Raw genomic sequence first — 20692 nt, 5'->3', positions numbered from 1 at the left:
AACTGGGCAAAGCGTTTTCCACAAAAAAAAAACCCCACTTAACTCTGGAATTTTATCCCCCATAACATTTTCTCTCATTTTGGTGCCCTCAGCTTTGTTTTAAGTTGTAATTATAATATAGGCAGACTCCCTGTAAAATTACCTGAATTTCATAAGCAGGTCCTTCTAGCTTGGTCCCTGATATACAAGCACAACTTTTCACCACATACTTATGTATATTATTTGGAACAACAGGGACATCTTATTTAAGAACAAACCACACTTCTTAGAAAAATCATCAGAATCAGAATGAGTTCAAAACCAGATTCTGTTGGTGGGTCAGCTGTTCAGTAGAGAGGGGCTTTTACTCTCTTACAAATAATTTTTATCTATATATAATTTCCCAGAAACCTCAAGTAATTTGCGATAGTTTTTGATGCCATTCCAACTGACACCTTAATACGTTTCAGAAATGTAGCTAATCCTGCACCCAGATACTCTTCTCTCCCTGATCCAGCTGACTCTCCAGTAGATAAGATTTGCTATTCATTGCATCCCCAAAATAGTAATAGAGCCATATGTGCCCTATTTCAAAGAGATGTTGTCTCTATCCCAAAAGTCACAGCATGTTGGAACCGGTTCGTAAATGACATACACTGGAAGAAGTTCTGGTTGCTTCCACATAAGTACCTAATCACAAATAAGATTAAAGAGGTGTCCTTTAAAATCATTCATAAATATTATCCCGCCAATCAATACATGCAGAAATTTAAAAGAGTTGTAACCACGAACTGTTCTTTGATGAACATCCAGAAACAGCGCTACACCTGTTTTGGCACTGTTCTCACACCAAGAAATTCTGGCAAGACTTTTGCAGATTTGTCGTTGATCATCTTTTCATAGACTTTGTTTTATTATGGGAGAATGTAGCATTCGGTTTCTTTAAGCACCCAAAAAAAGGTGACAAATATTTTTTTATAATGTATTAATAATATTGGCAAAATCTTTTATTCACAAAAGTAAATTCACAAACAATAAACCCTTTTTTGTTGTTTTCTTGAAAGAAATTGAACAACATGTGAAACTTATTTCATCTACGAACAAAAAGGCCGTCAAAACTTTTAATTTATGTCTTTTAATATCTTTATGTAATGGAATGGAATGTACCCCTGGCTCCTTTGTGATGTATGTTTGTTCTGTATACTGTCCTCTGTATACTAAATCTGTTGTGTTAATAAAGATTTGTTAAAAAAAAGTATTTAACAGTTTCTCGTTAACTGTATAACGATAACCCGGGCCAGACTCCAACTGAATGCTAATGCCGCAACTGCAGCTTGTTTTAAAACAGCGTGGGTAATGACAGCCAAACGGAACATGTAGGTTACCTATAGTGCCCTTTGTGCTCCTTACTACAGGAGTTGTGCTAGCCCAAAATACACAACAGACCCAAAACTACAGAAACGATAAAAAACAAATGCAGGGGTTTTTCATGTGCTTTCATATGGTATTGGTGAATTTTCCCTTGAATGAAAACGTGTAGTTATGGCAAGACAATGTAACATGGGCGGTTACGGGACGCACCAGAGTCATAATTCATGGTGAGCTGATGAGCTGTTGTTCCTCACTGTCTGGATTTGTGTTGCATAGAGGTTAATGAGATCTGTGATCTGCTTTCTCCTATGCAGTGTCTGGTCATCGGAGGTGGCCCCTGCGGACTGCGGACGGCCATTGAACTGGCTCTGTTGGGGGCCAAAGTGGTGGTGATAGAAAAGAGAGACTCTTTCTCCAGGAACAATGTACTGCACCTGTGGCCCTATACCATCCATGACCTGCGGGGCCTCGGGGCCAAAAAGTTCTATGGCAAGTTCTGTGCCGGTGCCATAGACCACATCAGTAAGTTCCCCGTAAAACACGGACCTACCTCGCCCTTCTTTACCTACAGGGACAGGGATGATTGTTTCTGTTTATACGAGGAAGAAGTGCTGAATTGTTTTCTTTATTTGTGTATATATGCCGACATGAAACTCTTACTAAAGTTTCTCTGGTCGTCTTTTTTCTACGGAAGTCAAATTAACTTAGGACAAACCACTGGGGAAAAAAAGCGTTATATATTACATGCTATATTCTATATTGTTACATATAGTGACAGGATGGGGATTTATTTTTGCCTGTTGAACATCTGAAACTTGGGTCCAATACTCGATATAAGTGAACCATCTATTCCACTCGTGTTGCTTTGTGAAGGTGACATATGCTCTTAAATCAGAGATGCTGACTTTAAAACCGACTGACCTTATTTCCAACATAAATCTGACTGGATCACCGATAAGACAGCCCGGAGACATCATGTTAAATGATAATGTGAAAACTTCTCTTATTCACTCCTATTCTACGCTGAAAACCATATATCTGCAAAAGAGCTTCTTCACGGGAAGTGAAAAAACCATTATTTCACAATGTCATAACCAGATATTACACATTCACAGACTGCAGAATAGTTGGTTTTCACCTGACACTGGCTATGGGGTGTTCTTAGGGTCAGGGTCAGGGGTCAACATGAGAACTTCTCCGACTTCCAGAAATCAGTATGTGTCGTTTCAGTTTGCTCCACTCCTTGAAGTTTCACTGCAGTCTATTTAATGGACCTTACATCACGCTGGAAAAAATGCCCACACTGGAAAAAAAACTCTCAAGTACAATCTAATTACAGCGTTTTCTGTGGGTTTCTGCCGTGCAGGAGATTTATATTGTGTGTCAGGCAAAGCATAAAGACATGCAAAATGTCAAGGGAATAATCAAAGGAACCTTTATTCATCGAGCATTTGAAATAGTTCTAGTCTTTGGTATTCACATCTTGTCAGGTCTATTTTCCTTTTCCTGGCTTTAACGCTGCATAACCTCGCTGTTAGAACACTAAAGCCTAAGTCAGCGCAGGGGCGTGAGGAAGACTGCTGGTAAGATACTGTTCTCAACAGGAACACATCTCATTTCTGTCTAAGTAAGAATTAACACACACAGGGACTAACTGTCTGGAGTTATGTCTTTGTTAAATAAGAAATAAAGCTCCTTCGCCGTATCTCCTGTGTGTGTAACAGGTATCCAGCAGCTGCAGCTGATTCTGCTGAAAGTCGCCCTGGTACTTGCGGTGGAATTTCACATCAGTGTGGAGTTTGTCAAGCTGCTGGAACCACCGGAGGACCAGCAGTGTACAGGTATCACTGCCCCACACGTCCACATTATCTCTGTACCCTAACTGTAGGCTTACTGCACAGGATGGAACATAACGGACCTGTCCAGAAGGCATAGAGCACATACCCCCCCCCCCACACACACACAGACACACACACACGCACGAATAGTTAGAGACCACAGGTATGCAACTGCCACATCTTATGACAAATAAACATTTGTGGATCTGAATCCTACCTGTCTCCCACCACTAAAACAAACACACACACACACACATACATACACTCAAGGTTATTAAGGCATTGAGGGGTCATCTGGTGCTCTGGCTTTACAGCATTGGATGTGAGTTGGCATTGTGTCTTTTTGTTTAAAAAATGTCTAATTGGTGTCCGGGTAGTGCAGTGGTCTATTCCATCGCCTACAAATTCCATCGCCTACCAATGTTACCTCCGGCTTGGTCAGGCGTCCCTACAGACAATTGGCTGTGTCTGCAGGTGGGAAGCCAGATGTGGGTATGTGTTCTGGTCGCTGCACTAGCGCCTTCTCTGGTCGGTCGGGACACCTGTTCAGGGGGGAGGGGGAACTGGGGGGAATAGTGTGATCCTCCCACGCTACGTCCTCCTGGTGAAACTCCTCACTGTCAAGTGAAAAGAAGTGGCTGGTGACTCCACATGTATAGGAGGAGACGTGGTAGTTTGCAGCCCTCCCCAGATCGGCAGAGGGGATGGAGCAGCGACCAGGATGTCTCGGAAGAGTGGGGTAGTCGGCCAAGTACAATTGAGGAGAAAAAAAAGGGGGGAAAAAGGTTTAATTCTCTTTTGCACATCTCCATTACTCGTCTCACCCATTTCAAGCCTACTAAGACTGGATCAGTGTGGCTCCGACTTTAGGAGAATTGCAGTCCATTTATATCGCAGTACCTTCTGGTATCAGAACCCATCCAGTCTCAGTCCATCCACCATGGTGTTGATGTATTTCCTGTAGCAAAGATGTGGGGACAGACTGCACCCCATCACTGTCTCCACATGTTTGTATTGTGTGAACTTTGCCCTGACAGCAAGTTGAAAACTTCTGACGCAGCTTTTGACTTGACCTTTCCTTTCCACAGGACTTAAAGCTGCTGCGATAAAGTTCACATGCTGTCGTTGAGTGTTGTCTCTAGCTGGAACATCAACGCCGATTACAACAAGTGCCTCTCTCCTAAATTTAGAAACGCAGAACAAACTTGTCTGCCCTGTTTGACTGTGACAAACTTAGCTCTGCCCTTGACCTCGTGGAATGTGTTTTCCACAAGCTGATATTCCACAACGGGCTGCCGAGCCAGCATGCTGCCCTCACAACCACACACACAAACCACCGCCGTCTGGGAAAGGACCACTCAGGTCCACCATGGCGTGTCAGGACACGGTGGTGCAGTTTGAGGTTGGCTTTTCATTATCTTCATAAACAGGCTGGCTCTGCTGCGGTCTGCTGAGAAGGTGCCTCGCTGCTCTGCATGAGCGTGCACGGAGAGACGTCTGTGTGTTACCTGCAGGCTGGAAGTACAGAAACACAGCATTTCTCTGCACTTCTGGCTTCCTTTGAAAACAAGTAGGACAATACACATGCAGACGTAATGCAAGGTCACATCACACAACGAGTCCCTGAGAGATGACAACCCAAATCAGCAACAGCTTAACTGCTGCACGCTATCTGTTCACCTCTCCTACTCGAGTTCTATATATGTACGAGTACAGAAGTGGAGGACACGTACAGAAGGGGGCTGGTACTTAAAATACATGTTTAGGTCAAACGACTCAGGTTACAAGTGTTTTTCAGCACAGAAGGGGCATTTTTCTGAAGCTCACTCCAACCGCCACCCAGCCAAGGCAAAAGGAAGAGAAAACAAACGTGCCCTATAGGGACTGATTTATTACCCCATTATTCCCGTGTCTCTTCCCCAGTGTCTTATCTCTCTATATGAATCTCTCCTTCTCTCTCTCTCTGTCTTGGTTTCCCAGCGGTGGGTTGGCGGGCTGAGATCCGGCCAGCCGACCACCCCGTGGCCAGCTTCGACTTCGATGTGGTCGTGGGGGCAGATGGACGCAGAAATACTCTGGAAGGTGAGGGAAGTGGAAGAAGAGGCGACAAACAGCAGTTCCCCATATACAACACTCATTTGTGCACTTCGATAACCATAATTCACATTCTAGTTGATTTGGCGGGAGAACCAACGGCTCCATATTTTATGGCAGTTCCTTTGATTGTCAGCATAGCAGTATAAGCGAACATTATTAACATTATACACATGATACACTGTATGCCTGTCAGCGTAGCAGTATAAGAGAATGTTATTAACATTATACACGATACACTGTACAGAAATACAGAAATAGAGCCGAGCCCAAAGCAGTCATCTGGAGATTATTCATTGACTGATATGTTGTTTTCTCTCTCTCTCTCTCTCTCTCTCTCTCTCTCTCTCTCTCTCTCTCTCTCTCTCTCTCTCTCTCTCTCTCTCTCTCTCTCTCTCTCTCGCTATGTCTCTCTCTCGCTATGTCTCTCTCTCGCTATGTCTCTCGCTCTCGCTATGTCTCTCTCGCTCTCTCTCTCACTTCAGTTCAATTCATTCAGTGATGCTTTATTGGCATGACTGCATTATTTACCATGTTGCCAAAGCAAAACAGGTCAACAGAGTACTAAACAATTAAAAAAAAAAGGAGATGTATGTCTCACTCTCTCGCTCGCTGTTTCTCACTGTCTCTCACTGTCTCGCTCTCCCTGTATCTGTCGCTCTCTCTTGCTCTCGCTCTATGTCTCGCTTTCTCTCTTTGTCTGTCTTGCTCTGTCTCTGTCTCTCACTCTCCCTTTCTCTGTCTCTCTCGCTCTCTCACTCTGTCTTTCTTTCTGTTTTCTCTTTCTTTCTGAAATGCTCTCATGTAGCCATGAATTCACATCAGATGCTTATTCCTAAAAAGGGCATTTTTGTTCAGTGAGGCAAGAAGTTGAGAAGTTTAGCTCATTCAACAATTATGAGCATGGCTGGGGGAAATGACTTTCCCTGCAGTCACCCCGTTTCTCGGCTATCTAGAGACAGAGTTAACTATACCCAGACCTGCCCTCAGCTAACCGCAAGTACATTTGGGAAGTAGTGACGGCATGATGAAAAGGGGAAAAAACCCCCGATGAATTAAACAGTGATATTAATAGAAGACTTCTGGCTTACATTCAGACACTTCCTACTGATAGCCTCATCTGTTCATATATGCTATACTCTATATACTGTTCATATAAGTCTGAAGACGTACTGCTTATAAACACTGAGTAAGTGCATTGAGCAAATCAGTGATTTTCTTCAGTTAAACAAAGATAAAACTGAAGTAATTGTCTTTGGAGCCAAGGAAGAACGACTAAAAGTCAGCACTCAGCTACAACCGGTAATGTTAAAAACCACAAATCAAGCCAGAAATCTTGGTATAGTCATGGACTCAGACCTGGATTTAAATAGACTCATTAAGACAATTGTAAAGTCTATCTACGATCACCTGAAGAATATATCAAGTATTACAGGATTTATGTCTCAGCAGGGGCGGCACGGTGGCGCAGTGGTTAGCGTGGTTGCCTCATAGCAGGAAGGTTCTGGGTTCGAGCCCCGGGGTAGTCCAACCTTGGGGGTTGTCCCAGGTCGTCCTCTGTGTGGAGGTTGCATGTTCTCCCCATGTCTGTGTGGGTTTCCTCCGGGGGCTCCGGTTTCCTCCCACAGTCCAAAGACATGTCGGTCAGGTGAATTGGCTGTACTAAATTGCCCCTAGGTGTGTGTGTGTGTGTGTGTGTGTGTGTGTGTGTGTGTGTGTGTGCGTGCGTGCGTGCGTGCGTGCGTGTGTGTGCGCGCGCGCGCGTGTGTGAGACTGCTGGGATAGGCTCCAGCAGCCCTGAGAGCAGGATAAGCCGTTTGGATAATGGATGGATGTGTCAGCAAGCGGAATTTGAAAAAACTTGTCCATCAGTTATCTTCAGTGGACTTGACTACTGTAACGCTGTACTTGCAAGTCTTTCTAAAAAAATCGATCAAACTGCTGCAGCTGATTCAGAACGCTACTGCTCGAGTCCTTGCTAAGACCAAAAGAGTGGATCACATCACTCCAGTCCTGAGGTCGCTACATTGGCTCCCTGTCCGTCAATGAACTTATTTTAAAACTCTGTTCTTTAGGAATGGAACAATAACCCCCCCCCCGGTCTCATCTGTTGCCTGCCTTCATCAACTACCAACTTCACCCCCCCCCCTTCCTTACATCCCCCCATCCTCCAGCGGGGGCCCTACCCCCCCTCCCTGGGTTCCTGGAGTAATGGCCCTCTCCAACCTGATGACCCCCCCTACCTGTAACACCTACAGTGTGCTGTGTGCTTCACAGTTTACCATGTCAGAAGACAGTTGATGAGACTTCATGCAAGCAAGGCGGCAGGCCCGGATGGTGTTAGCCCCAGGGTGCTCAAAGCCTGTGCCCCCCAGTTATGTGGAGTGCTTCACCATGTCTTCAACATGACCCTTAGACTTCTAAGGGTCCCCGTGCTGTGGAAGACGCCCTGCCTCATTCCTGTGCCTAAAACGCTGCGTCCCAGTGACTTCAAGGACTACAGACAGGTAGCATTGACCTCCCACATTATGAAGACCCTGGAAAGACTCATCCTGGAGCAGCTTCGGCCCACAGTCAAGGCACACTTCAGCTCGCCTACCAGCCCCGACTGGGAGTTGAGGATGCCATCATTTACCTGCTTAACCGTGCCTACGCCCTCCTGGATAAGCCAGCAAGCATTGTGAGGGTCATGTTCATTGACTTCTCTAGTGCCTTCAATACCATCTGGCCAGCTGTACTGGGTGAGAAGCTGACAGCAATGCAGGTAGATGCCCCCCTTGTGTCCTGGATTGTTGACTACCTTACTGGTAGACCACAGTATATGCGCTTGCAACACTGTGTGTCAGACAGAGTGGTCAACAACACTAGGGCTCCGCAGGGGATAGTCCTGTCTTCCTTCCTTTTCACCCTCTACACCACGGACTTCAACTACCACACGAAGTCCTACCATCTTCAGAAGTTCTCTGAGGACTCTGCTATAGTCGGATGCATCAGTAAGGGTGAGGAGGTTGAGTACAGGGCTGTGGTGGGAAACTTTGTCACATGGTGTGAGCGGACCCATCTGCAGCTCAACGTGACTAAGACAAAGGAGCTGGTTGTTGATCTGAGGAGGGACATAACACCATTGACCCCCTGTCTCCATCCAGGGGGTCAGTGTGGACCCTGTGGAATACTACAAGTACCTGGGGGTGTATATAGACAATAAACTGGACTGGGCTAAGAACACTGATGCCCTCTACAAGAAGAGACAGAACCGTCTCTACTTTCTGAGGAGGCCGAGGTCCTTCAACATCTGCCAGACAATGCTCAGGATGTGGTGTGAGTCTGTGGTGGCCAGTGCTCTCCTGTTTGCTGTTGTGTGTTGGGGCAGCAGGTTAAGGGTAGCGGGTGCAAACTGGCTCTATAAACTGATCCGCAAGGCCGGTGACGTGGTGGGGGTGGAACTGGACTCTCTTGTCGGCGGTTTCTGAGAGGAGGACGCTGTTGAAGTTATGTGCCATCATGGACAATGTCTCCCACTCACTCCATGACATGCTGGTTGGGCAAAGGAGTACTTCTAGTGATAGACTCGTTCTTTCGAAATGCACCACAGAGCGCCACAGGATGTCATTCCTGCCTGTGGCCATCAAACTTTACAACTCCTTCCTCAGAGTGTCAGACACTCTGAGTTAATGGTCATTAGACTGGCCCTTCGCGGCATCCAGGTAGCATGGTGGTCTATTCCGTTGCTTACTAACACGGGGGTCGTCGGATCGAATCTCCCGTGTTACCTCCAGCTTGGTCAGGCGTCCCTACAGACACAATTGGTCGTGTCTGCGGGTGGGAAGTCAGATGTTGGTATGTGTCCTGATCGCTGCACTAGCGCCCTCTCTGGTTGGTCAGGTTGCCTGTTCAGGGGGTAGAGGGAACTGGGGGGATTAGCATGATCCTCCCACGTGCTACGTCCCCTGGTGTAACTCCTCACTGTCAGGTGAAAAGAAGCGGCTGGCGACTCCACATGTATCAGAGGAGACATGTGGTAGTCTGCAGCCCTCCCCGTATTGGCAGAGGGGTGGAGCAGCGACCGGGACGGCTCGGAAGAGTGGGGTAATTGGCCAAGTACAATTGGGGACAAAAAGGGGGGGAAATACAGAAAAAAAAAAAGACTGGCTCTTCCTCTTGTTTTACCCTGTCAGGTGGTTGTTTCATGCTGCAGTAATACAGTATAGATAGACTGTTACATACTGGAGCATGGCACATATGTTTATATATTTTATTTTATTCCTATTTCTTTTTCTTATTTTATATTCTGTTTCTATTTATTTCTATTTCCTTGTTGCCTTGTATCTTGTTATTTTTTCTATACTAGAGCGCGAGTGTCTGTAATAGGACCCAATTTCCCCTCGGGGATGAATGAAGTATTCTGATTCTGATTACTTAGTGACAGTAAATTCCCCGACACAAATATGTGACGATTCAAATTGGTGAGATGAAAAACCTCTACCTAACGTTAACCCTAAACTTAACCACTTCAGCTGTGGCTGCGCATGTGTAGGAAAATTAATGTTTGCGCATGTATTTCAGGAGATTTGCTAGTCGTGTTGTTATTTGAGGGTGTGATTTAGCAGTCCTCGGTGACCTCATCGCTCACCAGGTACCTGAGAGAACTGCTATGGAGCTGCGCTCGTATCTGCAATTGTGGGCTCCCAACATCCATCCGTCCGTCCGTCCATCCATCTATCCATTATCCGAACCGCTTACCCTGTTCTCAGGGTTGCGGGGATGCTGGACCCTATCCCAGCAGTCATTGGGCAGCAGGCGGGGAGACACCCTGGACAGGCCGCCAGTCCATCACACAGGGCCCACTCACACACACACACACATTCATACCTAGGGACAATTTAGTACGGCCGATTCACCTGACCTACATGTCTTTGGACTGTGGGAGGAAACCGGAGCCCCCGGAGGAAACCCACGCAGACACGGGGAGAACATGCAAACTCCACACGGGATGACCCAGAAGGTTAGGCTACCCTGGGGCTCGAGCCCAGGACCTTCTTGCTATGAGGTGATCGCACTAACCACTCTGCCACCGTGCCACCCTGGCTCCCAACATTTAACCCAAAAAATATTTTTAATAGTGTGTTATAACATCTTGTTGCTTTTTTATATCACATAAATGAGTTATTAACATTCATAAAATAATTAGTGACCACATATGCTTTATTGTGCTGTGCTAGCATTTCTACTTGGTGATATTTTCTTCTTTTCTAAAGGTAGGTTCTGGTAGTAAAAATGTGGTCTTCATACTATGGCAGCCTGCTGTTTAGATTACAGAGTTAAATAAACATAAATCTGTCAAGCTACACAAACAAGCCTACACATCTCATGTGAGGTTGCGAGCATGGCAGCAACAGTAACCAGAGCTGATAAACGGTCTTCCAGGAAAAATATGGAGCCCACACTTCCGCCTGCTTTAAAGTCTGCTGTGAGTTATGGTCGGCCTAGGATTAGACTGAGAATTCCCTCTCAGAGTGTTTGAATTATTCTGCTGCATCGCCTTTTCCAGCTTCATAAAGCCAGAGAACTGAAAGGAACTGGTGGCTTCAAATGAAATACCCACCCAGATGATTATTCCATTAGTTTCTGTGAACTATATGTATGAATGGATTTCATGAGATATATTAAGTTCTGATCTGTTTCACTCATCTCACTGAAGGAGAAGTCAGACTCGAGTTGAATATGTATTGAAACATACTGCAGCATGATAAGGAAGAGAAATGTCTTGTATAGACATGGGACTTACCGTTTTATCATAGTCAGGTGTATTTGTAATTTAGCACACTGTTAAACGCCAACTCTCACCAACACACCAGGGCTTCAGGTTCCTTTCCTACCCTTCCTCTTTTGTTCCTAAATAACAGCCATCAGATTCTGAAATTATGGATAGATTTTGTTTGAATTAGCAGACACACCGAGACATCCTGCTGTTTTGAGAAGACTAACAAGGCCTTTTCCTCTCTCTCTCCTTCTCCCTCTCTCTCTCTCTCTCTCTCTCTCTCTCCCTCTCCCTCTCTCTATTGATCAGGTTTTAAGAGAAAGGAGTTTCGTGGTAAGCTAGCCATTGCCATCACAGCCAATTTCATCAACAGGAACACCACCGCAGAGGCCAAGGTGGAGGAGATCAGCGGGGTGGCCTTCATATTTAACCAGAAATTTTTCCTCGACATGAAAGAGGAAACAGGTGATTAGAGAATATTAAAAGAGTCAAACTGAGACCACCTCATTTTCCTCATAATCCAGCAGAGTCTCATCAGTGCAAAGTCTATAACATCTCAGCAGTGTTTCTCAGTTACATGACTTTGTAATGAGTGGTGATGTACTGATTGATTGATCAATCGATTGATTGATTAATTGATTCATTCATTCATTTATTTGTGTGTTTGGTCAGCGGGGTTAGTTAACACTATTATAGATACACAGACAGACAGATAGGTAGGTAGGTTGGCTAATAGACAACAACACACAGTCCTGTTATATTGTCCTTCGGGAATATATTTTCCATGGTCAATGATTCAGTGAATTACTCTCAGCCCACATTAGATAATACAAGAGAGCAAATATAAAGAGGGAAATACTTCATGTGCTTCATAAACACAGATACAACCCCAAAGCATTCACATGATACAATCTACTACTTCTTCTACTACTACTTTCGGCTGCTCCCGTTAGGGGGCGCCACAGCGGCCCTTCCATTTCCATCTCTTCCTGTCCTCTGCATCTTCCTCTGTCACTCCAGCCACCTGCATGTCTTCCCTCACCACATCCATAAACCTCCTCTTTGGCCTTCCTCTTTTCTTCTTCCCTGGCAGCTCCATATTCAGCATCCTTCTCCCAGTATACCCAGCATCTCTCCTCCACACATGTCCAAACCATCTCAATCTTGTCTCTCTTGCTTTGTCTCCAAACCGTCCAACTTGAGCGGTCCCTCTAATATACTTGTTCCTAATCCTGTCCTTCTTCATCACTCCCAATGAAAATCTTATCATCTTCAACTCTGCCACCTCCAGCTCCACCTCTTGTCTTTTCATCAGTGCCACTGTCTCCAAACCATACAACATAGCTGGTCTCACAACCATCTTGTAAACCTTCCCTTTAACTCTCCTGATACTCTTCTCTGCCCACTCCACTCTGCCTGCACTCTCTTCTGCACTCCCCGTTACTTTGGACAGTTGACCCCAAGTATTTAGACTCACACGCCTTCATCACCTCTACTCCTTGCATCCTCATCATTCCACTGTCCTCCCTCTCATTCACGCATAGGTATTCCATCGTGCTCCTACTGACTTATCATTCCTCTTTTCTCCAGTGCATACCTCCACCTCTCCAGGCTCTCCTCCACCTGCACCCTACTCTCGCTACAGATCACAATGTCATGTGCAAACATCATAGTCCATGGAGACTCCTGCCTGATCTCGTCCGTCAACCTGTCCATCACCATCGCAAACAAGAAAGGGCTCAGAGCCGATCTTTGATGTAATCCCACCTCCACCTTGAACCATCTGCCATTCCAACCGCACACCTCACCACTGTCACACTTCCCTCATACATATCCTGCACCACTCCTACGTACTTCTCTGCCACTCCCGACCTCCTCATACAATACCACACCTCCTCTCTCGGCACCCTGTAATATGCTTTCTCTAAATTTACAAAGACACAGTGTAACTCATTCTGACCTTCTCTATACTTCTCCATCAACATTCTCAAAGCAAACATCACATCTGTGGTGCTCTTTCATAGGATGAAACCATACTGCTGCTGCTGATCATCACCTCTCCTCTTAACCTAGCTTCTATTACTCTTTCCCATATCTTCATGCTGTGGCTGATCAACTTTATACCTCTGTAGTTGCTACAGTTCTGCACATCGCCCTTGTTCTTGAAAATTGGTACCAGTATGCGTCTTCTCCACTCCTCAGGCATCCTCTCACTTTCCAAGATTATGTTAAACAATCTAGTTAAAAACTACTGCCATCTCTCCTAAACATCTCCATGCCTCCACAGGTATGTCATCAGGACCAACTGCCTTTCCACTCTTCATCCTCTTCATAGCTGCCCTCACTTTCTCCTTGTTAATCCACTGCACTTCCTGATTCACTATCCCCACATCATCCAACCTTCTCTCTCTCTCATTTTCCTCATTCATCAGCCCCTCAAAGTATTCCTTCCACCTTCTCAGGACACTCTCCTCACTTGTCAGCACATTTCCATCTCTATCCTTGATCACCCTAACCTGCTGCACAGCCTTTCCAGCTTGGTCCCTCTGTCTAGACAATTGTTACAAGTCCTTTTCTCCTTCCTTAGTGTCTAACCTGTCATACAACTCACCATGCGCCTTTTCCTTTACCTTTGCCACCTCTCTCTTCACTTTACATCGCATCTCCTTGTATTCCTGTCTACTTTCTTCATCTCTCTACCCCATTTCTTCTTTGCCAAGCTCTTCCTCTGTATACCTTGCTGTACTTCCTCATTCCACCACCAAGTCTCCTTGTCTTCCTTCCTCTGTCCTGATGACACACCAAGTACCTTCCTAGCTGTCTCCCTCACTATTTCTGTAGTGGTTTTCCAGCCATCCAGCAACTCTTCACTACCACCCAGTGCCTGTCTTACCTCCTCCCTGAACTCCACACAACAGTCTTCCTTCTCCATCCTCCACCATTTGATCCTTGGCTCTGCCTTCACTCTGTTCCTCTTCTTGGTCTCCAAAGTCATCCTACAGACCACCATCCGATGCTGCCTAGCTCCCCTGTCACCACCTTGCAGTGTCCAATCCTTTTTAGATCGTGCCTCCTACATAAGATATAGTCCACCTGTGTGCACTTTCCTCCACTCTTGTACATCACTCTGTGTTCCTCCCTCTTCTTGAAATACAGTGCATCTGGAAAGTATTCACACCCCTTCACTTTCCCCACATTTTGTTATGTTACAGCCTTATTCCAAAATGGATTAAATTCATTTTTTTTCTCATTAATCTGAACACAATACCCCATAATGACAAAATGAAAAAGGTTTTGTAGAACGTTTTTCAAATTTATTAAAAATAAAAAACTGAAATATTACATGTACATAAGTATTCACACCCTTTGCTATGACACTCAAAATTGAGCTCAGGTTCATCCTGTTTCCACTGATCATCCTTGAGATGTTTCTACATCTTGATTGGAGTCCACCTCTAGTAAATTCAATGGATTGGACATGATTTGGAAAGGCACACACCTGTCTATATAAGGTCCCACTGTTGACAGTGCATGTCGGAGCAGAAACCAAGCCATGAAGTCAAAGGAATTGTCTGTGGACCTCCGAGACAGGACTGTATCGAGGCACAGATCTGGGGAAGGGTACAAAAAATGTCTACAGCTTTGAAGGTCCTGAAGAGCACAGTGGTCTCCATCATTCGTAAATGGAAGAAGTTTGGATCCACCAGGACTCTTCCTAGAGCTGGCCACCCAGCCAAACTGAGCAATCGGGGGAGAAGGGCCTTGGTCAGGGAGGTGACCAAGAACCCAATGGTCACTCTGACAGAGCTACAGCCTTCTTCTGTGGAGATGGGAGAACCTTCCAGAAAGACAACCATCTCTGCAGCACTCCACCAATCAGGCCTTTATGGTAGAGTGGCCAGACGGAAGCCTCTGCTCAGTAAAAGGCACATGACAGCCCGCTTGGAGTTTGCCAGAAAGCACCTAAAGGATTCTCAGACCATGAGAAACAAGATTCTCTGGTCTGATCAAACCAAGATTGAACTCTTTGGCCTGAATGCCAAACGTCACGTCTGGAGGAAACCAGGCACCTCTCATCACCTTGCTAATACCATCCCTACAGTGAAGCATGGTGGTGGCAGCATCATGCTGTGGGGATGTTTTTCAGCGGCAGGAACTGGGAGACTAGTCAGGATCGAGGGAAAGATGAATGGAGCAAAGTACAGAGAGATCCTTGATGAAAACCTGCTCCAGAGCGCTCAGGACCTCAGACTGGGGCGAAGGTTTACCTTTCAACACAACAACGACCCTAAGCACACAGCCAAGACAACGAAGGAGTGGCTTCGGGACAAGTCTGTGAATGTCCTTGAGTGGCCCAGCCAGAGCCCAGACTTGAACCCCATTAAACATCTCTGGAAAGACCTGAAAATAGCTGTGCAGCGACACTCCCCATCTAATCTTACAGAGCTCGAGAGGATCTGCAAAGAAGAATGGGAAAAATACCCCAAATATAGGTGTGCCAAGCTCGTAGCTTCATACCCAAGAAGACTTGAGGCTGCAATCGCTGCCAAGGGTGCCTCAACCAAGTACTGAGTAAAGGGTGTGAATACTTATGTACATGCAATATTTCAGTTTTTTATTTTTAATAAATTTGCAAAAATTTCTACAAAACCTTTTTCACTTTGTCATTACGGGGTATTGTGTGTAGATTGATGAAAAAAAAAAGGAATTTAATCCATTTTGGAATAAGGCTTTAACATAACAAAATGTGGGGAAAGTGAAGGGGTGTGAATACTTTCCGGATGCACTGTATGTATTCACCACAGCTATTTCCATCCTTTTTACAAAATCCACCACCATCTGTCTATCCACATTCCTCTCCTTGACACCATACCTACCCATCACCTCCTCATCACCTCTGTTCCCTTCACCAACATGTCCATTGAAGTCCGCTCCAATCACCACTCTGTCCTCCTTGGGTACCCTCTCCACCACGTCATCCAACTCACTCCAGAATTCTTCTTTCTCTTCCTTCTCACACCCAACTTGCAGGGCATATGTGCTGATAACATTCATCAGTACACCTTCGATTTCCAGCTTCATACTCATCACTCTCTTCACCTCCAGCACACTCTTGACATACTGTTCCTCTAGAATTACCCCTACCCCATTTTTCCTTCCATTCGCACCATGGTAGAAGAGTTTGAACCCTCCTGCGATACTCCTGGCCTTACTCCTCTTCCACCTGGTCTCTTGCACACACAGTATACCTACCTTTCTTCTCTCCATCATATCAGCCAGCTCTCTCCCTCTACCAGTCATAGTGCCAACATTCAAAGTTCTGACTCTCGCCTCCACATTCCTACCCTTCCTCCTCTACTGCTGCCTCTGAATATGCCTTCCCCCTCTCCTTCTCCTTCACCCAACAGTAGCATAGTTTCCACCGGCACCCTGCTGGCCAACAGTACCAGTGGTGGTTGTTGGTAACCCGGGCCTCAACAGATTCGATATGCAAGTCTGATTGACGATCCGCACATTTGATTTGGCAAAGGTTTTATGACGAAGGCCCTTCCTGACGCAACCCTCCCCATTTATACGGGCTTGGGACTGGCACTAAGAATTGAATTGAATTTTTTGTCATTTCTTAGACGTACTTGCATACACAAAGAAAGGAAATTTCGTTTCTCCCAGCCCACAGCAGTGCAACACAAAAAACACATCCAAAATTTCCCAAAAACGACACTACCAAAAACTAAGAATGTGGGTTATTCACATGATACAATACTGCAATATAACAATTTTGCAAGATCTTCTGGACCCTCCATATCTATGTCATCTTGGGTGGCAAAGCGATGGACATCCTATATGAAGCAAAGAATGAGTTAGAGCCACCTGGAACTGTGTTATTCAAATCAGAATTTGCATTTTTGGTTTGAGTTGACAACTAATAAAAGAGTTGAAACCACACACTGCTGTTGGACTTTATTTGGCCTGTACTGTAGTTTAACCATAACCTGTATTTGTCATGTTTTGCAGGTGTTGATCTGGAAAACATTGTGTACTACAAAGACAATACTCATTATTTTGTGATGACGGCCAAGAAACAGAGCCTGCTTGATAAAGAAGTCGTCATCCATGTAAGCGACATTATTCAGGTCAACATCGTGCAGCAGGAGGAAAGACTGACACTTAAGATGCGATAAAAGTTACATTTCTGTCAACCAAATAAAAAGACTGAGCTTGGCCTCCAAATTCATAACAATAGATGTTGTGTTCACAGAGTATTGCTTCTTTGATGAACTCTCATTTCTGTCCCAGTGCATCTTTAATGGACCTGGTTCTGCATGAGTAGCCGTTTCTATTCATTTGTAAAGCTATTCGAGGAAAGCAACCAGGGAAAACATCAGCGCTGATGAATAAGTGCAGGACAACTCAGTCTTAATGATCTTTTTCATTTTGGACTTACTAGTGAGCCCCTTTAATTTTTCCAGACTTTTCATTAATTGGAAAGGGCCAACTTTTTTAGTAACTCATACTCTTTATCTAATAGGGAAAAAAAAGGAGAGAAATCCTTTATGGTCTCGTATTCATGCTCTGCTTGTGTTTTCTTGAACTGGGTTTTTTTGTTGTGTAGGACTACATAGACACCCAGATGTTGCTGAGCAGTGAGAATGTCAACCAGGAAGCACTCCTGTGTTATGCCCGGGAGGCCGCGGACTTCGGTACCAACTATCAACTTCCCACAATGGACTTTGCTATGAACCACTGCGGGCAGCCGGATGTGGCCATGTTTGACTTCACCAGCATGCATGCCTCCGAGAACGCTGCTCTGGTCCGGGATCGCTTCGGATACCGGCTACTAGTAGCGCTGGTTGGGGACAGTCTGCTAGAGGTAAGGCGAGATGAGAAGTATAACAGTACCTTCTATGGGTAAAATGAAAATAAACAGAATTGAAATAAACGTTGAAGTCGTATTTCACTCAGATATTATTTTCTTAATTAGTGACCAGGATGTAGAACATGGATACATAAAACATACACAAAATGGAAAAAGTCACATGAAACAGAAGAAACAAGGACATAAATACATGAAATATATGGCATGGAAAGAAAGAGGGGAAAGCATGTTGTAATAACAGTAATGTACACTGGGAAGTAAAGACAAACCTGCATATACAACAGTAGAGTTAAGGGCTGTGATCGGGCAGGGGTCATACTGAGGCAAGTGAGGAGGTATCAGCTCTGGATTTATTCCAGAAAAGAAGACCAAGGCATGTTGAACGATTTGGGAATATTTTCAAGAGTTAAGGAACACTTTTCTAATGTGGAGGGCTCAATAAGTTAAGTTTAGCCAGTGATTTATAAAGAGCTTTGGTTTACTTTTCTAGTTTAGAGGAATAACTTGACTATTGTTAGGGATGAGAAATGGAAAGGTTTATGATGTGAAGGAGTGAGGGTAGAGGAAGAGAGCTGGTACCAGAGCAATGCTGTGGAATGAAAAGGTAAATCTTTAGATGTAGTTTTAGCTTCAAATCTTGGGGAAAAAAAAACCTCAATGAAACCTCTTCTTTTTTACCTGTATTCCATATACCTGTAAACTACTAAAAAGACTCACTGGCTGATCGGCCAGGGGGCCGGCCCCTTTGGTCGAGCAGTTAGCGATGTCGCCTCATAATGCAGTACAATCCTGGTTCGAATCCCGCAGTGAGTGGAAATATGCTCGGTTACATGCCTATACTGTCCCACCCAGTGCTTAATTTGTAAATCAGGAGGTCCCAGAACACAGAGAGGGTGCTGTTTTGGCGGGTCGGGGAGAGAAAAAGTCACGGAACACATCAAAAAATCCAGCGCCTGGAGCACACTGGACAATGCTTAGATGTAAGCAGTTAAACTAAATTAAACTGTCATCACCAACAAAGCATTATTTATTTACATTCATTAATCAGAGCATTCACAATAATCACTCAAAATTAGCAGGGGGGGTGCATAGAAACAGCTGGGCAGCATGGTCGTCCAGTGGTTAGCACTGTTGCCCCACAGCAGGCCCTGATCTTCTGGATGGTTATGACAGCGCTCTTGGCCCTTTAGCTTCTTACAGTCGCTCTTCTGTCAGGACTCTTGGTGTGACTTTTGACAGCTCTTTTAACTTTGATAAACAAATAAGCCCAGTCGTCAAAACAAGTTTTTTTTTCAGTTACGACTTCTTGGAAAAGTAAAGGCCTAGCTCCCTCCAAATGATCTTGAAAGGGTAATTCATGCATTTATTACCTCTTGTTTGGATTATTGTAACTCATTGTATGTTGGCGTAGCTCGGTCGTCGCTTTGTCGCCTGCAGCTTGTACAAAATGCAGCTGCTCGCTTCCTGACAGGAAAAAAACGACGTGATCACATAACGCCTGTACTGGCCTCCCTTCATTGGCTTCCTATCTGTTTTAGGATCCAGTTTAAGATTTTAATACTTGTTTTTAAGTCGTTAAATGGGAGTGTACAGCTGATAGGTACGTGGTTTGTTTACATGACGGTTTCAGTGTGGACAGAGAACGTCTGGTAGTAAGACACTTGTGTCCAGTTAGTTAAGTTTGTTTCCTTTATTAATTAACCCATCCTAGCTGTGATGTGTGTAGCAAGGAGCAGTGGGCTGCCGCCTTCATGCTGCGCCCGGAGATCAACTCCAGTTCTTTCCCCAATGCCTTGGTCAGGGGCAGACAGGAGTATTAACCCTAACATGCATATTTCTTTTGATGATGGGGGAAACTGGAGCACCCGGAGAAAACCCACCGCAGACACAGGGAGAACATGCAAACTCCACACAGAGGATGACCTGGGATGACCCCCAAGGTTGGAAACCCCAGGGTTTGAACCCAAGACCTTCTTGCTGTGAGGCAACAGCGCTAAAAAAAAAAAAAAAATCGGAAAAGAGCTATGAGGCGCTTCTTGGTGTGCAACCCGAAAGCAGTCTACCTAACCGTTTTTATGTTTTTAATTTGTTCTTTAACGTCTCGTGTGTGTGAAGTTTATGTCAGAGACTTAAGTATGTGGGCTGTGGGGTCGATCACACAGTTCTTTGCACTTTTATGTGTGATAACGCTATCCCTTGGCTGCTTCTGTCATGGTGTGGAAGGATATCATGGCGGCTCCGAGAGCCGAGTCACTTTCAGCCACGAGCGCCTTCTCTCTTTACGGACCTCGACAAAAGGGGATGTGCTGGTGAGTATACCGATGGCGCTGTACATACAGTACAGTCTGGATAAAAAGACTTCTCATCGAAAAAGAGGAAGAAGGGGAAGGGTACGCCAGAAACTGAAAGTCCTCAGTCTCGACAATCATCGCAGGCTTCCTCCACTGCCAACAGTCCTGCTATCCAGTGTGCAGTCTAACAGGCACAAGGTAGAGGAGCTGGAAGCGTGGGCCAAATACAGACTTGAAATAAAAGAAACCTGCCTTCTTGCCTTTACTGACACATGGCTCAGCGAAATGGACCAGGACAAGGACCTGACGATGCCATCTGCGGGCGCACTCTGCGCTACTGTGCTGACCTGCTCAGTGAGGTCTTCACTAAACTCTTAGATGTGTGCTTAGTGTTGCCAGTTACCTTCAGTCTGGAAAACTTACGAAATAAAAAAATTCCTGAGTACTAAATGAGTTCAGACCTGTTGCATTTACATCACTTGCC

At 45.1% G+C, this 20692-nt stretch overlaps 1 protein-coding gene across 3 annotated transcripts in view; it reads left to right on the top strand.

Annotated features, from left to right (window-relative positions):
• The window catches only part of mical2a (microtubule associated monooxygenase, calponin and LIM domain containing 2a), a 127288-nt gene that overhangs the window by 63669 nt on the left and 42927 nt on the right, over positions 1-20692 (top strand). For all 3 annotated transcript variants that reach the window (XM_056278239.1, XM_056278240.1, XM_056278241.1), the window contains exons 3-8: positions 1665-1872; positions 3075-3191; positions 5169-5270; positions 11350-11505; positions 17056-17156; positions 17654-17911. In XM_056278239.1, the coding sequence (XP_056134214.1) occupies positions 1665-1872; positions 3075-3191; positions 5169-5270; positions 11350-11505; positions 17056-17156; positions 17654-17911 (942 nt within the window). The remainder of the gene's footprint in view (positions 1-1664; positions 1873-3074; positions 3192-5168; positions 5271-11349; positions 11506-17055; positions 17157-17653; positions 17912-20692) is intronic.

This window comes from Lampris incognitus, chromosome 4 (genome assembly GCF_029633865.1).
Source record: "Lampris incognitus isolate fLamInc1 chromosome 4, fLamInc1.hap2, whole genome shotgun sequence".
NCBI lineage: Eukaryota > Metazoa > Chordata > Actinopteri > Lampriformes > Lampridae > Lampris > Lampris incognitus.
This window is presented reverse-complemented; position numbering and strand designations above follow the sequence as displayed.